Raw genomic sequence first — 27,065 nt, forward strand, 5'->3', positions numbered from 1 at the left:
CGTTGCAGGCAATTTCTTTACCAGATCGTCATGCAACTGCCTAGCCTTTTCACAAATAATCGACATCATAAGACTATCTCCTGCTAATTGTTTCTCGTTTATCCACACCAATAATAACTTTTCAACATCTTCGAGTACTGGTGATCTCATTTTTGTCAGCATATTTACCCCCTTTGCAACAACAGCTTCCTTGATTTCCTTTCTCTTGGCCACGATGGAAGATATGGTTGTACGGAATTTGTTATACATCCTGGCCAGTTCGGCCACACGTATGCCACTTTCATATTGTTCAATGATGTTTTTCTTAAATTCAATCATATTTCTCACCTTCTTTACCAAAGGCATGGCACTAGGAGCTTTCTTTGGAGCCATGGTAGCTTATTTAGCACTTGCAAGCATTAAAATGAATGGAATATTATGAAATATTTCGTTTGAACAAGTGAGAGGACCGTCGCTCGCTGGTAAACAATGGCACACTGGCTGGGAAGGGAGGCCGAGGCGGCTCAGAGCCGTGAGTACACGTCCAGGATGAATGACGATTAGTGAGTCAACCAACCATTTGCGAGCCAAGGTTTGGACGAAAACGTGACGATTTCCGAAAAGGACGACTATCGAGCCCAACAATTATTGAGGGACCACTGTACTGCCCAACCACTTACATCAATTGCCTTAGACATCTATTTACTGCTCACTCCTCTTTTTGGAGAAATGCTATAAATAACTGGGATCCTTCCTCTGACCTAATTAATTCAATTAATTTAACCACAGGAATTACCAACAAGTAATTCCTCTGATTAAAAAATGCATTGCATACCTGGATTTTCCAGTATCTGAAGAGGATTTCTGAATTACTCATTAGAGGTGCTGGCTTAACTCTCGAATCCAAAGTGGTGACATGGCTGCTGATTGATCCAGTCTGTAATGAAGACAATTCATTCATTTTACAGTACACACACAAAAACAAGACTGATTATCTGAAAGAACATACTTATAACTGTGTGTCCTAATTCCAATGATATCAGGAATCTCTGATATGGAAGATTTCACCAAAACTTTTAAGGTAGTGAACAGGATAGAAAACTACCAATGCACTAAAAACTAAATTATTTTAAAAATTGATTAATTGAAGATTAGTTAATCAAAGACTGATTAAACACAGCCAAGACTGATTAATTCAAGACTGATGATCAATTCAAGATTTTATTGCTATAAAACAAGAAGGTACAATATAAGTTTGCCAGTCATCTTTTAAAACTTTCTATATATACTATTTTACTAGCATTTCAGTCAAGACATTGTGCAGTCATACATACTGTAGTTTTAATATTTAAGGAATACTCTGACTTGGGTGATAATTCACTGCTCTTACCAAAATACAACACACACAACAACAAGCATTATAAAACTACTAACATGAATAAAAAACTTAGTGCAAATAAACACTATCACACCAAGCTAAAATCCAAGTACTATCACACCAGCAACATTCTTTCGTATGTAACTTTGATGAGTTTCAAGTCTCACTACTCTCAGAGCCAGGCCATGGGCCAGGCTTGTCTGGTGCTTGCCTAGTCAACCAAGCTGTTGCTGCTGGAGGCCCACTGCCCCACATATCCATCACAGCCTGGTTGATCTGCCCTCCAAAGTTGGAGGGCAATAAGCAAATCACTAGAGCCACAAAACCAGCCAACAGAAAGAATCACACACAATCAGTCCAGAAGGTGAGTTCTCGGAGAATGAGGTCTAGAAGAAATAGCAAGGATGAGGCGAATGTACTGGCTGGTAGTGAAAACTGCCACTCAACAAGAATACTGACTGGTGCAACAGGCTCAAAGCAAGAACACAAGGGGTGAGGAGAGGAGGAGAGTGCCACCCTCCCTGTCTTACATATGAAGTGTGACCAACACAGAGACAGGCCAAGATTATCTTTTGGTGACAAAATTAAAGGAACACTGGTTCCACAGCTCTGTGACAGTCAAAGAAATTACACAGAAAGAAATATCTGGTAGATGAACAGATTTCATTTGTTTAAATTCCACATGCTGGCTTAGTAGGGTGACCCAAAAAAGAAAGGAACACTTTCACCATCATTCATACATACTGTCTTTACAGAGGTGCCCAGTTACAACAGTTCAGATGTCACTCCGAATAGCCAATAACCCAAACCCCTCCTACATTATAATAATTGTATAAGTGTATAGTGGTACCAGCATTTTTATATGGGGGTGAAGTATGAGTTTTGAATGTTGTAGTGAGGAGACTAGAGGTAGTAGAGATGTCATGTATACCTGTGATGAGTTTCAAGAGTTTTCTACTTCCAGAGCCCAGCCCTGACCTAGGCTTGTCTGATGCTTGCCTAGTCAACCAGGCTGTTGCTGCTGGTTGCCTATTGGCCCACATATCCATCACAGCCTGGCTGATCTGCATTAGAGCAATGTGTGGTGTGAATATCACGGAGAGTATTTGGAGTGTGGAAATTAAAAGGCGATGTGGAGTCACCAAGGGTATAATTTAGAGGGGTTGTTGAGGTAGTTTGGGCAATTGTGAGGCTTATTTTTAAATAAAATACTGTAATAAAGATAATGATTGAACAAATGATGGTGAATGTTTTCTTCTTTGGGTCACTCTGCCTTGGTGGCCATTGAAGAAGAGAGAAAAAAATAAGCCTCCTCTAAGGAACTAGAACTACCAGAATATTTAACCTGGGGAACATTGAAGGAATCAGTGGTCAACTTTCAAAGTGGAAAAAAAATCATTAGACGACAGAGGGAAAGTTTTCTAATTTGTAGACTCCCTTCTCCAAGGTAACTAGAGGATCCGTAATGAACTATAGACTTCCCCATGAAGGTCACTAGAATCATATTAATGATGGTAAACAATACTGACAAGTTGATGAATAGGACATGCAACACTTGGGTATCTTGTATCTTATTACAGATGGCAATTAAGATACCCAAGTGTCACATGTATCTTATTAACCCATAAACAGCCCAAACATATATATATGTTTTTTCAACATTTGAAAGTATGTAAAAAAAGTAGATCTTTTTTTTATTTTACATTTGAAAACGTGTAAAAACTTTGATCTATGTTTTTTTTTTTTTTTGTTATATTTGAAAATACAGTGAACCCCTGGTTAACAATATTTTTTCATTCCAGAAGTATGTTCAGGTGCCAGTACTGACCGAATTTGTTCCCATAAGGAATACTGTGAAGTAGATTAGTCCATTTCAGACCCCCAAACATACACGTACAAACGCACTTACATAATTGGTCGCATTGGGAGATGATCGTTAAGCGGGGGTCCACTGTATGTAAAAAAAAAACGTAGATCTACTTTTGGAGCACTATGCATATGAACGAAGATCTGCTTGGACCGTTTACGGGTTAAGACATAACATAAGAAAGAAGGAACACTGCAACAGGCCTACTGACCCATGCGAAGCAGGTCCATGCCCCCCCCCAGCCTAGAAAAATGACCACCTAGTCAGGTCACTCCCACTTAAGGAAGGAGCACGGCACCAAACCTGGCAGCCCAAGCTAGTCAGGTCCAACTCACACCCACTCATGTATTTATCCAACCTATTTTTAAAACTACACAAGGTCTTAGCTTCTATGACGGTACTCAGGAGTTTGTCACTAGAGGATCATTCACTAAATACAGACTCCCTGTAATAATGTTGGTAAAATTAATGACAATATGTTAGGTAAAAGGACACAAGTGTAACTAATGTGACATTTTACTGTGGCAACATTTCACTCTCCAGGAGACTGACAAAGCTCCTGGAAAGCAAAACGTTGCCACAATAAAATGTCATATTAGTTGCACTTGTGTCCTTTTACCTAACAGACTCCCTTCTTCAAGTTCACTAGATATTTTGGACAAAAGGTAAATTAAGGTTAATGTTCATTAACCCTGTTTCACACAATGGAAGGATTGCTGGTATCTTTTCTTTCTGTTTTATAAACAATAAGATAACAGGTACATCTTGCTACTTCTACTTGCATATAGGTCACAGTATACATGAACACACATGTGTATACACACCCATCTAAGTCTTCTTTTATTTTCTTAATAGTTCTTGTTTTTATTTATTTCCTTTCATTTTCATGGGGAAATGGACAAGAATATTTCCTCTGTAGACCATGTGTGTCATAAGAGGCAACTAAAATGCCAAGAGCAACGGGATAGTAACCCCTTTTGTATAAATTACTAAATGTAAAAAGAAAAGCTTTATAAGGTTTTCTTCTTTTTTGAGTCACCCTGCCTCAGTGAAAGTTAGCCAGCATATTGAAAAACTAAAAAAAAAATTAACTCTGACTAGTGCATAGCATAAACTTACAATTTTCATTCGTACAAAAGGAAAAAAGTAATAAAAATTTATGTGTACAGCTAACAGGTACTACAATAATTATACCTTAACAATATGAGTTGTTTCTGTGTGTCCTAAGCTGGAGCTCTGTAGAGAGTGAACACTTGGCGATGAAGCTAAACTATTCTCTAGTGAGGGAGTCGATGGTACCCTAGCTGATGGTAAGCCACTTGATGTTGAATGTTCGCTAGCTGCCTCACTGTTGTCTTGATGACTCTATAGAAGAAAAAAAAAACAATAAATAATGTACTAAAAACAATAGACTCCTTATTTACATTTTTCAATATAAATACTATCAAGATTTTTTTTACTGAAACCCCTTGACTGGCCCTTTCTCCCCCCCCCCACCACACACACATTTCATGCTGTTTCACTCCTACACATAAAGATTAGTCCCAGGAAGGTAACACAATGCTAATCTTCATATCCACAGTAATGTTTCCGATTTCCATAAAAGAGAAAACATTTCACCTTTCTCTGTTGCATTACACTCTTGTTCCTCCCTTCATCAGTATGTACATGTTTTCATAGCAATAATCCAAATATTGAAATAACTAAATATCTTCCAGTAACTCACAATCATCGTCGCTCTTACACTTCATTCTATTTAGTGCATTTATTCTCAATGGCAGATCTGGATAAATAAAAAAACTAAATATAGGAAAAAGATAAAAATACAAAAACATTCAAAATAAAGGAATGCTGTAGCAGGCCTACTGACATATACTTAACAGGGCTTTCCTAGGTCCAAATCTTTCTCCTATACACTGTATTTGTGTAAAATATTTTTAAAACCACTGAAGTAGTTAATTTAATGATTCTATTTGGCAGATTATTCTACTCATCTACAACTCTACTGCTAAACTACCATTACTCTTCTACATTTCTCTTAATCTAAATTTCCCCAGTTTGAAAGTACTGTCTTGAATTCTTCCCTGGTTTGATATTCTAAGCATTCTTATCTCTTTTATTTAGACCTGTCTTTCACTTGCATAACTCATTCACATCTCTCCTAATTTTACAGATTCAGGGATCTCAGTCTATTTTCATAGGAAAGATTTTTACACTGTGGATTAACTTTGCCATGCTTCACTGTATATTCTCTAATGCATTTATATCCATTCTTCATTCTGTAGTACTGGAGACCAGAACTGCATAATCTAATTTTGACCTTACATATGAAATACATATAGAGTTGTGGGACTTGTACGTAATTTTTTTTTCAACACACTGGGTGTCTCCCACTGAGGCAGGTTGACCCAAAAAAGAAACACTTTCACCACCATTCAACACTTTCACCATCATTCACACATAATCACTGTTTTTGCAGAGGCACTCAGATATGACAGTTCAGATGGCACTCCAAACAGCAAATATCCCAAACCCCTCCTTTAGAGTGCAGGCATTGTACTTTCCACCTCCAGGACTCAAGTTTGGCTAACCGGTAAACCACACATGTAATTAATGGTAACAATACCCACGTATGGATGCATATGCACCACACAGGAGAGTGGGGTGGTTGTTGGTAGCAGCAGCAGCAGTGACAAGTACTTCAAGTGATGGCAGTGTCATGAGTTTGGAGTAGGATTCATGCTAGAATATGAGATAATAAATCTACCCTTGTTTTATGTAACAATGTTAGAGCCAGAAGCAGACATGTCACCCCTATGTGTCTGCTTCTGAGATAACCAGATGGGCATAATTTAATCTCATAGGGTTATTAGTTCTTGCCCTTGTAGTGTTTCCTTACAATACCATGGGAAAGTGGATTAGAATCCTTTCCTATAAGTAACGTGTGTGGAGACTACTAAAATGCCGAGACCAAAGGGCTAGTAACCCCTTCTCCTTTATCAGTTAGTAAACAGACAAAAAGAAAAAACAGATTCATTATGTAAAGTAAAAGGACACAAGTGCAACTAATGTGACATTTATTGTGGCAACGTTTCGCTCTCCAGGAGCTTTATCATTATCTTTTTATCCCACACCTCTTCCCAACACCCTAGTACACACTTCTTCTACAACCCCATCTACAAACATGCTAAACAACCACTGTGACACCAAAGTTCCCAATTTAAGGCCTACTTTTACTCAAAAAAAAATCTTACTCTTCATTAAGTAGTGCTCACTTATATGTTTAAATCTTAAATGTAAACAATTGGTCTACACATCTCCTACCCTTACAAAATTCACCTTGCTTCTCAGCAATCCTACCTTCTGTCTCCAATACGTACATACTTCTTGAGGTAAACCCTAGAATAGATGAGGGGAAAAAGGTGGGTGGTGTGTTGAAGTATCTGTGGAAAGAAAGAAGTTTATCTATGGAGGCTAAAAAGGGACTACCAGAGTATAGTGGCACCAACACTTTTATACAGATGTGAAGAATGGGTTTTGAAACCTGCAGTTAAAAGGAGGCTAGAAGCAGCATATGTGTCATGTTTGAGAGCAACATGTGGTGTGAATATTATGCAAAAAATTCAGAGTTTAGAAATTAAAAGGTAATATGAGGTTATTAAGGGTATAATTTAGAGAACTGAGGAGGGGTTGTTGTTGTGGTTTAGGCATGCACAGGATGGATGGGGATAAGCTGACAAAGAGAATGTAAAAATCTAGTGGATGGTAGAAGGAAAGGGGTCATACCAAGAATAGTTGGAAGGGGGAAGGGGGTACAAGAAGCTTTGAGTTTAGGGGTTTGAACATCCACAAGGCTTGTATGAACATGTGAATGTAGACAAGGAGTGAATGTCAAGAAGTGGTTTAATGGACATGCTGCTAGAGTGCGAGTAGGGTAACTTTTATGAAGGGATTCTGGGAAACTGGTTAACCAGACTTAGAGTCTTGGAGGTGGAAAGGGCAATGGCTGCACTGTGAAAGAGGGGTGGGGATGTTGCAGTTAGAGGGGTAATCTAAGTATGATGTCAGCATACTTCTGGAAAAAATGACAACTGAGTGAATGTTGGGGACTGTGTTTTCCTCTTTGAGTCACTCTGCCTTGGTAGATGGCTGGCGTTGTCTTTTTTATATTAATCCTGTAAAGGTCATATAGCAACTAGGACATTGCAGGCAGTCAAGTTCAATCCATGAAAGGGGAGAGTAAGTTGTTACTTTGATCAAGAGCTCCTTACTGGTATCAAGGTGCTTCCCTTGAGGGATACTGCTGTTGTGACTTAAGATTTCTGCCAAGTCCTTTTCACATCTGGTATGATGGAGTTCTATATTATTCAATTTATAAGTGCCTGAATTATTTTCATTCTCAAGGATCAGGACTTTGCATTTTTCCATTACGAACAGTTTCTACCATTTTTCCAACCATAGCATTAATTTGTCAAAATCATTCCAAAGTATTATGGTATCCACCTCTGAAGTTATTATTCAACATTATTTTGTGTTGTCGGTGAATTTACTCGTATGCCATTAATTCCTTCACCAAAGTTATCAATGCAGATTATGAACAAATGGCACTAAACTGATCCATGTGAAATGCCACTCATGACTGGTTCCCAGTCAGACCTAGTGCCATTTATGTTCTCTCCTACCTAGTAGTTGGGCATATTAGAGAACTCCACTACCGTATGCTGCCACTTTATCAGTTTCCTGTGTGGAACTACATCAAAAGCCTTACTGATATCTAGATAAACAACATTCTACTCTTTACCTTCGTCTACCCCCTCCAATGCTTTACTGAAAAAATCAGCAAATCTATTAGGTAAAAAATGACCTCTTGTGAATTTATATTGTGATTCATTATGTTCAAGGGGGTTTCTAATTATATCTGCTATTATCAATTCTAAGAATTTACCCACTATTGATGTTAAGCTGACTGGGCATTAATTTGAAGGTAAGGACCATCTTCCCTTTTGTAGATGAGAATTACATTAGCCTTATCAAGTATGATTTCTATTCATAGTGAAATATTGTAAAGACTAGTTAGCAGCTCACTAAGTTCTATCTAGAATTCTTTAAAATAAATATTCTTTGCTTTGTTTATATACTCTACCTGCTGAGGAACGAGAGCAGCAGAATTAGCATCGATATCACTGCCACCTGGATCACGCAGCTCATCCATATAGTCTTCATCCACCCAGCTATACTCTGATGGTGCAAGGAAACAGAACATGAAAAGTCAAACCACTGTTTCATATAAAGTACCTAAATAGGTAGAAGTGGCACCAAGTCACAATAATTCTTCACTCAAATTCTCAAGTTTGGGCTAATTTTTTCTTTATAAGTAAATCAAGTACAGTACAGATGATCCCCATAATTTATAGGGGTTAATTTCCTGGAGGTGACATGAATCCTGTAGATGCAGATAACAGGAGATTTCACATATCTGGATCATACATTTTTTGGCCCTATATCTTCAAATACTGTTCTAAATCTGCTTAACATCGGCATTCGTAAGAAAGAATGAGAACACTTTAAATGCAATCATATGGTTATTTTTTAATTTAGGGGTTGTATACCAAGCAAAAAAACAAAGGACATCAGAAAAAATGTATAACTGAAGCTATCCACTAAATGGCCTTCAGTAAAACACAATCAAATCATACAGATAAAGCCCGTGGATTTGGCTGTACCAGTTTGCCCCTCAAGGAAGGTTCCTTGATGTTGGTGAGGGGCTCTTGATTTAGGGAATTGAATCTGTGCTCCAGTTCCCCGAATTAAGCCTGAATGCCTTCCACATCCCCCCCCCAGGCGCTGTATAATCCACCGGGTCTAGCGCTTCTCCCTTGATTATAATAATAATAATGTACCAGTTTGCCATCCTCTACCTCCCTTCTTTTTATTTATTTATTTAAAGTTTATAAACCATGAACATCACCCATTAAAAATTTACAAAATGAGTAATGTAGCCCAATTTAATAAAACATTTCAAACAAACAAAAAAAAAGTTTTTTTTTTTCACAACTGCTGTGGTTGACAGAAAGGATAACAATTAAAATGGAGGTTGAACTCTGTGGGTCACATCTGTCTTGCAGTACAATATATTTAGTCTCACACTTTGTTTTATTACTGTTTTGTGGAATTTCTGTTGATATGAACAACAGATCAGTCAAGCCCCCAAATTTGGAGTTAAATTCCTAGAGAACCTGCAAACCTACAATTCACAAATAATGCAATACAGCCTCTCCTCACTTAGCGACATACTCGTTTACCGACGCCTTGGACTTGTGATGGGCTCTAATGTACATTAGAGCTGATTTCCTCTATTCTGTATTTCAATATACAGTACACTACAATAGAGATTTAAAAATATACCAGAAATGTTATAAATGGTGCAAAGGTGACATTAAAACAATATCAAAGATGACTGACACAAACCCACTCCCATTATAGTATGCTCCTCACTTAGCGACAAATTCATTTGCACTTACTTTCTTAAGACCCATGGTTAGAAAAAAGAAATTGGGCAAAATAACTGCACAAAATGCAAGCAAAACATGAGAGAAATGCTTCCACGGTGAGGTAAACAGTGCACTGAGTTGGTGGCGTCTGAAGCTCCTTGTTATTATTATTATTGTAATTATTATTATTATTGTAATTATTTTTTATTATCACACTGGCCGATTCCCACCAAGGCAGGGTGGCCCGAAAAAGAAAAACTTTCACCATCATTCACTCCATCACTGTTTTGCCAGAAGGGTGCTTTACACTACAGTTTTTAAACTGCAACATTAACACCCCTCCTTCAGAGTGCAGGCACTGTACTTCCCATCTCCAGGACTCAAGTCCGGGCTGCCGGTTTCCCTGAATCCCTTCATAAATGTTACTTTGCTCACACTCCAACAGCACGTCAAGTATTAAAAACCATTTGTCTCCATTCACTCCTATCAAACACGCTCACACATGCCTGCTGGAAGTCCAAGCCCCTCGCACACAAAACCTCCTTTACCCCCTCCCTCCAACCTTTCCTAGGCCGACCCCTACCCCGCCTTCCTTCCACTACAGACTGATACACTCTTGAAGTCATTCTGTTTCGCTCCATTCTCTCTACATGTCCGAACCACCTCAACAACCCTTCCTCAGCCCTGTGGACAACAGTTTTGGTAATCCCGCACCTCCTCCTAACTTCCAAACTACGAATTCTCTGCATTATATTCACACCACACATTGCCCTCAGACATGACATCTCCACTGCCTCCAGCCTTCTCCTCGCTGCAACATTCATCACCCATGCTTCACACCCATATAAGAGTGTTGATAAAACTATACTCTCATACATTCCCCTCTTTGCCTCCAAGGACAAAGTTCTTTGTCTCCACAGACTCCTAAGTGCACCACTCACTCTTTTTCCCTCATCAATTCTATGATTCACCTCATTTTTCATAGACCCATCTGCTGACACGTCCACTCCCAAATATCTGAATACGTTCACCTCCTCCATACTCTCTCCCTCCAATCTGATATTCAATCTTTCATCACCTAATCTTTTTGTTATCCTCATAATCTTACTCTTTCCTGTATTCACCTTTAATTTTCTTCTTTTGCACACCCTACCAAATTCATCCACCAATCTCTGCAACTTATTATTATTATTATTATTACAGTGGACCCCCGGTTTTTGTAATTAATCTGTTCCAGAGAGAGTGACTAAACCCAAATCTGATGAATTCCGAATTAATTTTCCCATAAGAAATAATGGAAATCCAATTAATCCATTTCAGACACCCAAAAGTATTAACAAAAAATGTTTTCTACATGAAATAGACATTTACCTACACAGAAAACAATGATACATGAAGAATAAAACAATAATAACATCACACTTACCTTTATTGAAGACATGGTGATTTATGGAAGATGGGAGGAGGGTAGAGGATGGAGGAGTTTATAACTGTTTGGAAGCGAAATCCCCTTCCATAAAGACTTCAGGTACCAAGTCCTTATCCTGGGTTACTTCCCCCTTTTTTTTTAATGCTACTAGGACCAGTTTGAGAGTCACTGAACCCCTGTCGCTTATAAAACAAGTGTTCCAGAGAGGTCTGTTTCTGGCATATGTTAGGAATTGTGTTGGGAGATAGGACAAGATAGTCCTTCAATATGACACTAATATCAGCTCTACAGCTTATTTATCTAGCACAATTCATCTAATATGATATAATAAGCAATATTATTAACATAGAAACATGATATATACTCTAGTATGAATAAAATATGGCATTAAGAATGTCACGAGTGGTGGTGTGTTGTTTGTTGCTGGGTGTACAAGGGTCACTGAAAGATAACCCTTACATACCTTACATAGTGGTGGTGAAGGCGGAAGGAAGGGGCAGCTTAGGCAGCAGTGAGTCAGTAGCCCTATATACCTCCAACAACAATGGAGGAGTCAGTTTCGTGCTGTCCTTTTTCTATCGATTAAGCACTTAACTTACTTGCTACACTGTTAATGCTACACTTTATCACTGGCTGGTGATACAGCCTTTATCGACTCCTGCTGCTTTAGTATCGTACATATTGCAGAATCACTGAAAAAAGGCACATTCCCCTCTCTCTCTCTCTCTCTCTCTCTCTCAGCCCTTTACCAAAGGGCTGGCTGGCACTAGGAACTTTCTTTGGGCCCAAGGTGGCTTATTTAGCAGTTGCAAGCACCAAAAAAAATGGAAAAATACAAAATATATTGTATGAATGCATGGGATCATCTTCACTGCCTGATAAACAATGGCACACTGGCTGTAAATGGTGTGTCAGACCACTTGGGTCGCGCGGACACGTTCGGGACGAATGACTAATGCCGAGTTCAATGACGATCACCAAGCCAATATTTTGACAAGAAAACGTTACTTATTCCAAATATTACAAATTCTGATGACGACGTAATCCGGGGGTCCACTGTAATATTATTAATTTAGGGAATTGGAGCACAGATCCAATTCCCTATATCAAAAGCCCCTCACCAGTGTCAAGGAACCTTGACGCTGGTGAGGGACTCTTGATCTAGGGAATTGAATCTGTGTTCCAGTTCCCTAAATTAATATCAATAGTAATAATAATAATAATAATAATAATAATAATAATAATAATGAGGAGCTTCAGAACACCGCCAACTCAATGCACTGTTTACCACGCCGTGGAAGCATTTCTCTCGTGTTTTGCTTGCATATTGTGCAGTTATTTTGCCCAATTTCTTTTTTCTAACCATGGGTCCTAAGAAAGTAAATGCAAAGGACAGTGCTGAGAAGAAAAAGAGGATGATGTCCATGGAATTAAAGCATGAAATCATAGATAAACAAGCAAGGTGTGCGGGTTGTGGGCTCAGGGGTAAGTGTAGGGGAAGCTCTCTCGTAACTCAGATGTTGGCTCATAACTCAGAGCAAAAAATCGACCAAGCAACGTCTCGTATCTCAAAAAACTTGCATGTTGGGACACTCTTAAGTCGAGGTTCCACTGTACAGGTCTCCCTCAACATTTGCGAGGGTTAGGGGATCAAGAGCCTCGCGAATGTTGAAAAATCACGAATGTTTGGTGCCCCAATATATTGTAGGGAAATATAATACAATACTACTTCCTTAACTTGTTGAACCATGAAGAATCATGAAATACAGTGGACCCCCGGTTAACGAACTTTTGTCATTCCAGTAGTATGTTCAGGTGCCAGTACCGACCGAATTTTTTCCCATAAGGAATATTGTGAAGTAGATTAGTCCATTTCAGACCCCCAAACATACACGTACAAACGCACTTACATAAATACACTTACATAATTGGTCGCATTTGGAGGTGATCGTTAAGCGGGGGTCCACTGTACATGAAAACGTCATAAATTGTATTAAATACATACATAACATACAAGTATGTTATTAACCCTTAAACGGTCCAAACAGATCGATGTTCAAATTCGTAGTGCTACAAAAGTAGATCTACTTTTTTTTACATACAGTGGACCCCCGCATAACGATTACCTCCGAATGCGACCAATTATGTAAGTGTATTTATGTAAGTGCGTTTGTACGTGTTTGTTTGGGGGTCTGAAATGGACTAATCTACTTCACAATATTTCTTATGGGAACAAATTCGGTCAGTACTGGCACCTGAACATACTTCTGGAGTGAAAAAATATCGTTAACCGGGGGTCCACTGTATTTTCAAATATAACAAAAAAAAAAAATGTAGATAAAAGTTTTTTTACATGTTTTCAAATGTAAAACAAAAAAGATCTACATTTTTTTACATACTTTCAGATGTTGAAAAAACGTATATATACGTTTGGACCGTTTAAGGGTTAAATACCACTGCCTCCACCACTTCCTCAACCACTGCGAGTCCCTACTACCCTCCCTCCGACCCGCTCAACTGGCAGCCAGCCCTCCCACCAGTGTGGTTAGTGTTTTGTTTGTTCATTATTTGCTATTAAACTACAGTATAAACAATGTAAACCTGACTGTATAAATAATGTAAACATGACTGCATGTTGGAATGGCTATTCGGACAGGTATCGGACGGTGACATCGTGTGTTTACTCTTGAGCACAGCAAAGAATCAAACATTATTATTATTACAATAGTAATAATAATAATAATAATAATAATAATAATAATTTTTTTTTTTTTTTCAACAAGTCGGCCGTCTCCCACCGAGGCAGGGTGACCCAAAAAAGAAAGAAAATCCCCAAAAAGAAAATACTTTCATCATCATTCAACACAATAATAAATACGATAGAAATGAAGAAGGAAATTGCACAAAAATACGAGGGAGTGGTTGAGGCATCGTCAAGTGTGACTTTGTTTATGCTGGAGTGAGTATTAGTCTCCGTGCTCTTCCAAACATTTCACAATAATTCATTATGTTTGGTTCTTGTAGATTGAGTGCGATTGGAGTGGTAGAGGCAGTGGTAGAGGCAGTGGGTGAGGCAGTGGGTGAGGCAGTGGGTGAGGCAGTGGGTGAGGCAGCGGTTTAGGCAGCGGTTGAGGCAATGGTAGAGGGAGCAGTTGAGGCAGTGGTATTTAATAACATATATGTTATAAATAATAATAGTACATATTATTAATAACATGTATTATTAATATTAAAAACATGTATTATTATTAATAACATGTATGTTATTAAATACCACTGCCTCAACTGCTGCCTCACCCACTGCCTCAACTGCTGCCTCAACCACTGCCTCACCCACTGCCTCACCCACTGCCTCACCCACTGCCTCACCCACTGCCTCACCCACTGCCTCACCCACTGCCTCATCCACTTCCTCAACTGCTGCCTCAACTGCTGCCTCTACCACTGCCTCTACCACTCCAGTCGCACTCAATCTACAAGCACCAAACACAGTGAATTATTGTGAAATGTTTGGAAGAGCACGGTGACTAATGCTCACTCCAGCTTAAAGAAAGCCACACTGACGATGCCTCAACCACTCCCTCGTATTTTTGTACAATTTCCTTCTTCAATTCTATCATATTTATTATTATTATTATTATTATTATTATTATTACTATTGTTATTATTAGTAGCAGAAATGTTTGATTCTTTGCTGTGCTCAAGAGTAAACACATGATGTCACCGTCCAATACCTGTCTGAATAGCCATTCCAATATGCAGTCATGAATGGGTTTACATTATTTATACTGTAGTTTAACAGCAAATAATGAACAAACAAAACACTCACCACACTGGTGGGAGGGCTGGCTGCCAGTTGTGGGGTTGGAGGGAGGGTAGTAGGGACTCGCAGGTGGCGGGAAACTTAAATATGATTTGGCGGCTGGGAATTTGGCGGTTGGGAATTCGTGAATGTGTGAAGCCCGCGAAAGTTGAAAACATGAATGTTGAGGGAGACCTGTATATGTATAATAAAAAAAATTCACATTTGAATGCATTTTGTGTTTCAGAGGCCATCTCTTTAACCCTTCAAGTATTGAGACCCCCTGCTCGCAAACTTGAAACTTGCTCATAGTGTCGAAGAATTTTCACACACACATATAAACAAAAAAAAATAGAGAATCTTTTTCCGAAGATAATGACACCAAAAGTTTGAAATTTGGTGGAAAACTTACAGAATTATGCTCTCGCAAAGTTAGCGGTCTTGGCGATATTTACACACTGGCGATTTCACCCACTTTGAGCCCTACTTTGAGCCAATTGCTTTCTTCCACTCGAGAAATCTCACAGTTATTTCGCTAGAACTCTTTTTATTCTACTGACTGAGTACAAGAAACTGCCCATTTACCTATTTCAGCTACACAAAAAAGTGATCAGAATTTACTAATTTGGCCAATTTTATACAAAATTCAAGAGAGGCCAATTTCAAAATAAGGTAAAGAATAAACAATGCAGACATTCCTGGCACTAAAATAACATTTTCTCTGTTCATTGCTCATGTCTCCAGGTCCCTCTTATATTATACTTGCTTTTCATTTTGAATTTTTATTCACACAAAAAATAGATGATTTACTGCTATTCAGATTACTGCATAATTGTAATAATTGTATAAATAATATCAGCACATTGATGAATGCATATCAGACCCACCAGTTGATGTGTAATGGATGCATGACTGTGATTTGTTTATGCCTGAACATTGTCAAAAATCAAACATTTCTGCTACTTTGAGGTCAATTTCAAGCTACTTTTAGTCATAGAACCATTCAAAAATCACCTCTATTTCTGTAGTACATCTTCCATTCTATCAAATGAGACCAAGAAAAACGAGAATACAACCATAAATACCATACGAAAATACACTGCAAAGTCGCTGTTTTAAACCAAAAACACAGTTGCAGTTTTTTCTCATTATGCATTGCTTGCTGCAGGATTTTTTTTATACTGCACACACTGAGCACACAGACCCCATTCTCTCATATGTAGGCCTACCAGCTTTTTCCCACAAGATTTGAAGCTGCTAAAATTTTGGCATAGTAATACAAGACAAACTGGTTTCAAAGCCGAAACAGTACAGGACTGACACCGAAGGGGTTAAATATCACTCTAATCTGGGTAATTATGACATTCATAAGAATTACCGGAAAGAAAAGATATGGGCCTAGGAAGGCTATTACGCACATTGTGAATGAAGTCTTATGGTTAGTTTCCATTTAAAAGTCATGTGCTGAAGCTCAAAGTATGGCCAACACAAAACAATAAAATGTGAATAATCAAACCTATTTGTAGTTTGCTCATTAGTAAAAGTTAGATACAGTAATTGAATTCTCCAAATTCTAGGGTTGAACAGTATATTATGAAGGTCTTTTGGGGATTCTTGATCATGAATGGCAAAGTAGGTTACAAATATTTAAATACAATTCATCAGAACTGATAATGAAAAGTCTGTGAATGTCAAAGGTTTATGCAGAATTTTTGTAGTAACAAACAGGTCTGTTTCAGAGCCATTATAAGTACATGTATTTTTTTTTTTTTTTTCAACAAGTCGGTCGTCTCCCACCAAGGCAGGGTGACCCAAAAAAGAAAGAAAATCCCCAAAAAGAAAATGCTTTCATCATCATTCAACACTTTCACCACACTCACACATTATCATTGCTTTTGCAGAGGTGCTCAGAATACAACAGTTTAGAAGCATATACATATAAAGATACACAACATATCCCTCCAAACTGCCAATATCCCAAACCCCTCCTTTAAAGTGCAGGCATTGTACTTCCCATTTCCAGGACTCAAGTCCAACTATATGAAAATAACCGGTTTCCCTGAATCCCTTCACTAAATATTACCCTGCTCACACTCCAACAGATCGTCAGGTCCCAAGTATCATTTGTCTCCATTCACTCCTATCTAACACGCTCATGCACGCTTGCTGGAAGTCCAAGCCCCTCGCCCACAAAACCTCCTTTACCCCCTCTTTCCAACCCTTTCGAGGACAACCCCTACCCCTCTTTCCTTCCCCTATAGATTTATATGCTTTCCATGTCATTCTACTTTGATCCATTCTCTCTAAATGACCAAACCACCTCAACAACCCCTCTTCTGCCCTCTGACTAATGCTTTTATTAACTCCACACCTTCTCCTAATTTCCACACTCCGAATTTTCTGCATAATATTTACACCACACATTGCCCTTAGACAAGACATCTCCACTGCCTCCAACCGTCTCCTCGCTGCTGCATTTACCACCCAAGCTTCACATCCATATAAGAGTGTTGGTACTACTATACTTTCATACATTCCCTTCTTTGCCTCCATAGATAACGTTTTTTGACTCCACATATATCTCAACGCACCACTCACCTTTTTTCCCTCATCAATTCTATGATTAACCAATTTGTTTATACTACTACTAAAATTATACTATGTTGATAAGTACCTTCTAGCACAGGTCTGTCTGTGTGTCCCTGCTGTGTTAAACCCATATACCTGGCTTCATAAACTCGAGAATCCTGTTCCAGTGCTTGCATAAACCTGCGGATCCCTGAAAAAAGTAAGATTTTCATGACGGTTTATGTCATGAAATACATGTATTTTGAATGTTCATATTCTTAACAGGAAAGTATTAAAATCTTAATTGTGCTTCAGAAAGGCATCAAAAAAACAGAGAAAGGGGTGACAAGAAGATTATTATTATTGCATTCACTGGGAAGAGATAAATCCATAAGGGTCATACCGCACCTGGGGAAACAAGGAGCTATCAGGTTCAATTCAAGTAAAGAGACAGGTAGAACAAATTCCTTGCATCAAGAGTCCTTCAATGACATTGAGGCACTTTCCTAGGGTAGCAAGGAAAAAGTGGAGACTTTCTAGTATACTCGGGGTTTATAGAGGAGTCCATGGATCCCACTTTAAGGAGTTTTTTCATCCATAAATAATGGGGTATAGTTAATCTAAACCTCAGTAAATCCAAGTGATGAGCAAGGAAAGTAATACCCAACATGCCAAGATCCTTATACAGTGCATGTTATTAAAAGTACACTGGCATTCCTCTAAAACCACAACCACACAGTAGGTTGTCCCTTGCTCTTTAGGACATCCTTCAACTGTCAAGGAAGTGATTAACACATTCTTCAGAGTTTCATGAAGTAAATGCCCCCACAACTCATGGATGGCATCCTAAAGCCATGGGAGTGGGCTGATATCTTTCCCATAGTAGATCTCTATCACAGCCCAAAGGTTCTCAATGGGGTTGAAGTCTGGGAATATTCTGGCTAGTCATCAGAGAAAGGTGTCTCACAGGCATGAAGCAAATGAACAACAAATTTTGCGGTGTGGCAAGAAGTGCTGTCTTGCATAAAATCTCTGCACCACATTGTGTGAAAGATTCAGGCAAATGATAATAGAGATTTTAATTAGACACAGCCAACTAAGATAGGTAGCTTTTAAGGAAGTATTGAAACTTTCATGACATCTGAAATTTAATATTAGAGTTAACATTAGCAGGGACTTTTTCAAAGCTTCCCTGGATGTGTTCTTGGTGTGGGTATGTCATTAACACTGTACTCAAGGAACCGACACAACCAGGTCCTACTGGACATTAACACACATCAAAGGATTCGACAATTTCCTTCATGTGATGGCCTTATGTAATGTGATGATCTTTGCAGTCATTTTGTAATCTGCAATGTACCCCTGCCCATATTAACTCATCAATAGCCAAAAATATACAACAAACTCGGCCTTCAAGATCACATGGCACAGGGGTACCACAGACATGAAACCTTCTATTACACATGCCTAGAAGGCACTTAATATGCACTCAGTAGCCTTAGGGAATCCTGAGACATCCCACTTTGAGCTTTAAGGCCAGCATAATTTTTTGTCTCATCAACAAACCTACCAGGGTGGGGTATTACTTTGGACAGTGAATTACACTGGGTGCCTTTTACCCAGTGTACTTTACTAAAGAGCACTCTATAAATAAAAAATATTAGTGAATGAATGGCAGAAATAGTTACTGACACTTAATTACAGTGTAGTATAGCCTTAACTATATATTACTGTTGATGCAATAAATTGTCAGGATGTTTTATTTTTGTTTAGTTAGTTGACTCAATTATAATTATAGGTAAATAACTATGGGTGCATTTATTTATTTGGCTTAATTATAATTACATACAAGCAAATAACTAAGACTGTTTGAAATAAAAAAAAATAATCTTACAATCATATCAAATTCAGATATGAAAATATAAAATACAATACATAAAAGTAAAATACAGCACGTAACACAAAATACAGTACCTATAACATGTGTGCGGCAGGTGGAGACAAGGACGAAAGCCACAAGGTAGTTCCATAACACAGCAAACACTGATAACACAACCCGGAAGATATACCTTGTCTTGCAGACAAATACGTGAAGACCCACTTAGGAAAATTAGAGAAACAACTTTTTAGTGCTTAACATCAAATAACTCTTAGAAACAGCATTTTTTAAATACTGTATAATGTACTTAGTTTTAAATACCATAACATCTGTATAACATCAATTTAAAGGGCAAACTGGGCAATACAGACTCAGTCTTCTTCTAGAAGAATGTAAAAAGACAGACAGAACTTTTAACCCACCATAAAAATTGAATATTAATACAACAGTAACCTTAGATAAAGGCACATAAAGTAAACAAATACAGTGGTACCTCAAGTTACGAACTTAATTCGTTCCAGAAGGCTGTTTGAGTGCCAATACCGAACAAATTTGTTCCAATACACTCTCGAATGACTTCGAGTGTGTTTAAATCTGTAGTGGAGGGAAGGCGGGGTAGGGGTCGGCCTAGGAAAGGTTGGAAGGAGAGGGGAAAGGAGGTTTAGTGTGTGATGGGTTTGGATTTCCAGCAAGCATGTGTGAGCGTATTTGATAGGAGTGAATGGAGACAAATGGTTTTTAATATTTGATGTGCTGTTGGAGTGTGAGCAAAGTAACATTTATGAAGGGATTCAGGGAAACCGCAAGGCCGGACTTGAGTCCTGGAGATGGGAAGTACAGTGCCTGCACTCTGAAGGAGGGGTGTTAATGTTGCAGTTTTATAAACTGTAGTGTAAAGCACCCCTCTGGCAAGACAGTGATGGAGTAAATGATGATGAAAGTTTTTCTTTTTCAGGCCACCCTGCCTTGGTGGGAATCAGCCAATGTGTTAATAAATAAAAAATAGATTAGTCCGCTTCAGACCCCCAAAAATACACTTACAAAAGCACCTACAAAAATACACTTACATAATTGTTTAAGTTGGGAGCTGTTCAAAACTCGAGGTACCACTGTACTCAGGCACTGGTGTCATTCTTTCTCTAAATGATGGAGGTGAGAATTTTCCAGGGGATGCTGCGAGATTCTCATTTCTCACTGATGCAGCCTTTCACCTAGCTCCATTATGTTGAAGAAATACTTAACATAACTTTTAAGACTATTCCACAGTCCTGTTTGCCATGAATGCTCATCCTTGTGAGCCCTCAATCCAGTTTATGCTCAATGAAGTCGATGACACTCTTCCTTTCCTTGACGTTCACTGCAAAGCTGACCATGACCTTCATTTCAAGGTCTACTGCCAATCGACCAACCAACACAATCTTCTCCTGGAGTTTACCTGGAGAGAGTTCTGGGGGTCAACGCCCCCACAGCCCGGTCTGTGACCAAGCCTCCTGGTGGATCAGAGCCTGATCAACCAGGCTGTTACTGCTGGCTGCACACAATCCAACGTACGAGCCACAGCCCGGCTGGTCAGGTACCGACTTTAGGTGCTTGTCCAGTGCCTGCTTGAAGACAGCCAGGGGTCTATTGGTAATTCCCCTTATGTATGCTGGGAGGCAGCTGAACAGTCTCGGGCCCCCTCTACTTACACCACAATACCAAAACTAAACACGGAATAATCATCAGCTTCCTTGTACATTACTTTAGTACCTGCAGCAGTGAATTCCATGAAGAATGCTCTTCCATCGAAGAAGTATTTTCTGAGCTTCACTATCATTGTCACTTCATCAGAGAGTGCTGACATCATACACAAAAATCTTCATCTTACATAGATTTGATACCAGTGAATGAAAGAAGATACACAGTCTTCCCTACCAGCTCTATTGCCAAACTCATCTCCAATATTCTCCCCAACACTGAATTCCAGGTACATAACTACCACAGCATACACTACACCAAAACTCCCACACCCCTTAATTACAAAAATGCATGATTCATTGCCAAGGAGGAAGGCACACAGAAACACAGGATCTTGGAATCATCACTCAACAGTATATCCAATAATTTCAACCAGAACAAAAGCTTCTTCAACAAAGCTTAAGCCTCTTACCAGGAAACTTCATCATTATCCCACATATCAAAAATACTGTAGCAGTTCCACTGGTCCATATTGAGTAGGCCCTTCTCAAATCCAACCTCTTCTCAACCATATATTTGTCGAGCCTGTGATTAGTCTACCCAAGAAGTGAACTTCAAAATACATCACCTGATTCTTCATGCAACTACTCTCTATATACACACATCCTCTCTCTCCCTAGGTAGATCAGTTAGAGATTTTAAAAAGCCCACTGTGTGGTGAAATGCTGTCAATAAAGGATTGCATTATGCTGCATTTGTCTTTTTTCCACTGTGTCAATATTTTATACCATCCCATCCCCTGGTAAGTTAAAATTGGTAATCATACACACGTTTTCCTTCTGACCTTCGTAAGTGTATTTTACCTTTTGAAACTTTCCAGAGTATTTTAATATTTCTTTCTTATTTCATTGAATATTATTTAATTTAATTCTTATATTAACAACTCTATCAGCCTTGTTGCAGTGAGTGCAGCTACAATTTGTGGTGGCACCAAGGGGGCTTTAGCTCTTCAAAGCCCCCAAATAGAAATATAGTGGACCCTCGACCAACGATATTAATCCATTCCTGAGAGCTCATCGTTAATCGAAATTATCGTTAGTCGAGTTAATTTTCCCCATAAGAAATAATGGAAATCAAATTAATCCGTGCAAGACACCCAAAAGTATTGAAAAAACAAAATTTGCCACATGAAATATTAATTTTAATACACACAAACTGAAGAAGACATGTACAATTACATGACACTTGCCTTTACTGAAGATCTGGCAATGATTGATGGGATGGGAGGAGGGGAGTGTGTGGATGGTGTTAGTGTTTAGAAGGGGAATCCCTTTCCATTAGGACTTGAAGTGTCCAGTCCTTTTCCAGGGTTACTTCCCTTCTTCTTTTAATGCCACTAGGACCAGCTTTAGAGTCACTGGACCTCTGTCGCACAACATATCTGTCCATAGAGGCCTGTACCTCCCGTTCCTTTATGACATTGTCATAATTAAACACCTGTTCAGGTTTCAATTCTTCACTGTCTATGTACTCCTTGAATTCCTGCACATATTTTTCAGCTGCTGTTTGGTCCGAACCGGCAGCCTCACCATGCCTTATCACACTATGTATGCCACTATGATTCTTAAATCTCTCAAACCAACCTTTGCTGGCCTTAAATTCACTCACATCACCACTAGTTGCAGGCATTTTTCTAATTAAATCGTCATGCAACTTCCTAGCCTTTTCACATATGATCGCTTGAGAGATGCTATCTCCTGCTATCTGTTTTTCATTTATCCACACCAATAACAGTCTCTCAACATCTTCTATCACTTGTGATCTCAGTTTCGAAAACATAGTTGCACCTTTGGCAAGAACAGCTTCCTTGATTGCCATTTTCTTGGCCACAATAGTAGTAATGGTTGATTGGGGTTTTGTGTACAACCTAGCCAGCTCAGAGACACGCACTCCACTTTCATACTTAGCAATGATCTCTTTCTTCATTGCTGTAGGGTTGGCACTAGAAGCTTTCTTGGGGCCCATGGTGACTTATTTTGCAGGTGCAATCACTAAAAACGCTGTGATAATATGAAATGTTCCGATTGTATGTTTGGATGGGACCGCGGTGGCTGGCTGGCTTGTAAACACTGGCCACAAGTGGACACATCTCGAACGAAACGAATCGTGTTGGTCGAGTTTTTTAGCGCTAGTCGAGGAAAAATTTTTGCTTTAAAATGTATCACTAGTCGGATTTAACATTAGACGATGCCATCGTTGGTCGAGGGTCCACTGTACTAGTACAATCATACCCCACTTTACATCATTTTGGTCTACGTCAAATTTGTCTTTATGCCACTTTTCTAGAGTAAATTTCAGTTCAGCGAATGCCATTACATCACTCAGCAATGTCACCTACATCATAATTTTTTTAATTGTGTTCATTATTCTTTAAAAAATAAGACTAAAATGTTTTTTTAGTGTTGTTTAAGGTTTAGCAATAGTTATGTTCTTTCACAAGTTATTTAAACTAATTTTATGTTGTTTGTTGTGATTTTAAAGCACTTTTAAGGCATTATGTCTGGTTTACATAAAAATGGTTTACATAAAAAACTGGGTTATGCCACAGCTCTTGGAACCAATTAATGACATAGGGCAGGGTATAACTGTAATAATAATAATAATAATAATAATAATAATAATAAATGCAGCAGCGAGGAGACGGTTGGAGGCAGTTGAGATGTCCTATCTAAGGGCAATGTGTGGTGTAAATATTTTGCAGAAAATTCGGAGTGTGGAAATTAGGAGAAGGTGTGGAGTTAATAAAAGCATTAGTCAGAGGGCAGAAGAGGGGTTGTTGAGGTGGTTTGGTCATTTAGAGAGAATGGATCAAAGTAGAATGACATGGAAAGCATATAAATCTATAGGGGAAGGAAAGAGGGGTAGGGGTCATCCTCAAAAGGGTTGGAAAGAGGGGGTAAAGGAGGTTTTGTGGGCTAGGGGCTTGGACTTCCAGCAAGCATGCATGAGCGTGTTAGATAGGAGTGAATGGAGGCGAATGATACTTGGGACCTGACGATCTGTTGGAGTGTGAGCAGGGTAATATTTAGTGAAGGGATTCAGGGAAACCGGTTATGTTCATATAGTCGGACTTGAGTCCTGGAAATGGGAAGTACAATGCCTGCACTTTAAAGGAGGGGTTTGGGATATTGGCAGTTTGGAGGGATATGTTGTGTATCTTTATACGTATATGCTTCTAAGCTGTTGTATTCTGAGCACCTCTGCAAAAGCAGTGATAATGTGCGAGTGTGGTGAAAGTGTTGAATGATGATGAAAGTATTTTCTTTTTGGGGATTTTCTTTCTTTTTTGGGTCACCCTGCCTCAGTGGGAGACGGCCGACTTGTTGAAAAAAAAATAAAAATAATAATAATAATAATAATAATAATAATAATACTTCAAAATAACTCCCCTAGCCCCTATCCAACCAGACACCCCTAAGACCAAAACGTATAAAAATTCTGTCACCTCCCTGGCTAGAGTTGAAAAATAAATTAGGTAACAATACTTTAAATAATAAATTTAATAAAAAAATACTTTACTAATGAGCCAAGAAAGAAATGGAATATCATGAGGAACACAAAAATACCTAAAATCATAAGAAGCAGTAATGACTAAGAGTACAAGATTGGATTACATACATGGTATGCCTCAGTCTATAACATCCAGATTTGTGACTTTCTGGAATATGATTCCATTAATTTTCACCCATGTTTTGAGCTATGCTTTGAGCTTTGATTTGTGACTATAATTTTGGACTTAAGACAAAAATTTGTTAATGGTTCAGTACATTTATGATTCATACTGATCCATTAGTTATCTGATGTGACATGACTATCTGTCAACATGCATTCAAAATACCAAGTGTCTAAGTAAGCTGTGAAGAATGTTCTGTAGCTGGAATTGTAACTCTTAATGATAGAGGTAATAAAGTTCTGGTAACTTTGCAGCATCTCATAATTTCTACTTTTGAAGATTTGAGTAGGTAGACATCAAATACATTACAGGCAATATAGGTATGAACACCAATATAAATAAGGATTCCAATTATACAGTCTGCAAAGAAAGTTATGATACCAGCTTCAAGACAAACTTTTGATCATTGAAACTTATGGCAACAGATGGCTGAAATCTGGACTTTCACACATCAATTGCAAGTGGAGCCAAGTGGCTTCAAGAGTGGGCTCATCTGTCTTTGGGTCGAGCTTTGTACTATGTTCAATAAAATTCAGATGATGGTGCATGTGACTGATAATGTTAAAAGAGAGCAGTGTTTTGTTATATGCTTCATAGATGCTCCAGAGGTGAAGCAGCCATGAAGTAGAGAACAAAACACTGTCCTCTTCTAACATTATTATACCTTATCCATCCAATATGCCATCATCTGAGCATCACTGAATACAGTTCAGAGTTTGACTCAAAGAAGGATGAGGCCACTCTTGAAACTGCAAGACTCCACCTGCAATTGGTCTTCGAGCTGTTTCCAAGATTTCTAGAAAGTCCAAAGACTGACTTTCTGTTGCCATATGCTTCAGTGTGATTTTGTAAATGGTTCAAGTCGGACCAAAATGTCGTCGTAAGCTCCTCTCTTTTATGTGCGGGTTATTTGTGTATCGTTCCAGTGCCTTTTTTTGTTATCAAAGGTTTTTCCTGCAGTCGGTGCCATAATTTTACATGCAGACTGAATGTGTCAACATTAATACCAATCATATAGTCTCTGCAAAAAATAACTAAATTGACTACCACAAAAAGAAAGCTTGGAAAAGGATCCATAAAATACACAAAAAAAATTTACGAGCTTTACCACAGAATTTAGAAAATACAAATGTAGTATCAGGTCATCTGACTTATACTTTAATTATGTTTTTATTCTTTTCTACTTGGTTCTTGATTAGTGGCAAACATTTTATTTGCATTTCAATCCAATGATTTTTTTTGTGGAGACTCTAGATATCAGCACCAACATAAATAAGGATCTCAATTATAAATAAGTGACAAACTGCATTACACAAAGTTACTGACCTCTTTGGCAAGTTTCGTCTTTGTAGTTTACAAAGGCATTGAGATCATTACAAATGGCAAGGAGGAGCATGAGTGTAAACAGCACAAATGATGCATTCATTTTTAATATTGTTTTGGAGTGAAGCCGCAACATGTCCAAGAATTTTTTGTGACTGAACAATCTGTAATAAATAAACAATATATATCTGAAAATCACCTTAATTAAATAAGTCAACAATAATAAATACAAATAAGGATGTAATTTAGATGAGTATAGAGTGTAGTGGTGAAGCTTCTAAGTGTCATGAATATACACTGCACCTGTCAATAACAGGAATCAACCCACATTACAAGAAAATGAAAAAATAGACATCAACAGAAAAAAAAAGTTGCTCTGGATGCTTTGACCTCAGTCTGAGGGTCTTCTCAACAAAATACAGAGTGAGTAAAAAGGCATGTTATATAGTGACTGGATGGGAGGTGAGGTGAGCATCTGTGCTTAGCGGTCCATATATTATTATAATCAAAAAGAAGCGCTAAGCCACAAGGGCTATACAGCAGCGGTCCATATAAAAAGGGTGGAGCTCAACCTAAATTATAAGACGAGTCTCAGCATAGTGAAAAGCCTCTTGGAGACCTGTTATTACTATGACCCGGCACTTTCTAATTAACGTGGTGCTAAGATGTGCTTTTTCAACACCTACTGTTTTATTGTTAAAAGGTTTCCTGACGTTTTTTGGAGAAACAGTGGCTAATTTTATTGTGATAGAAGAGAGACAGAGGGGAATTACCAATTTAAGTGATGGAGGATCCTTCACTTATTTATCTGTGTAACCTTCAGTAATTCTCATTATCTTCAGCAAGCCTTGGTTACATAAACCAATCTGAGAGTCCTAACTTTGAGAATTGTTCCCTAAAATCTGGAACACCCTACCTGAAAACTCTAGAACTGCAGAC

The 27,065-nt window shown here is 38.4% G+C and overlaps 1 protein-coding gene across 3 annotated transcripts in view; it reads right to left on the bottom strand.

The window, feature by feature from the left end:
- Positions 1-27,065, bottom strand: part of LOC128693918 (uncharacterized) — an 80,068-nt gene that overhangs the window by 17,884 nt on the left and 35,119 nt on the right. For all 3 annotated transcript variants that reach the window (XM_053783809.2, XM_053783811.2, XM_070090842.1), the window contains exons 5-10: positions 26,130-26,290; positions 19,489-19,614; positions 17,621-17,725; positions 8,368-8,462; positions 4,419-4,589; positions 815-916 (exon numbers count right to left, since the gene is read on the bottom strand). In XM_053783809.2, coding sequence (XP_053639784.1) covers positions 815-916; positions 4,419-4,589; positions 8,368-8,462; positions 17,621-17,725; positions 19,489-19,614; positions 26,130-26,290 — 760 coding nt within the window. The remainder of the gene's footprint in view (positions 1-814; positions 917-4,418; positions 4,590-8,367; positions 8,463-17,620; positions 17,726-19,488; positions 19,615-26,129; positions 26,291-27,065) is intronic.

The sequence above is a fragment of the Cherax quadricarinatus genome, chromosome 33 (assembly GCF_038502225.1).
Source record: "Cherax quadricarinatus isolate ZL_2023a chromosome 33, ASM3850222v1, whole genome shotgun sequence".
Taxonomy (NCBI): Eukaryota; Metazoa; Arthropoda; class Malacostraca; order Decapoda; family Parastacidae; genus Cherax; species Cherax quadricarinatus.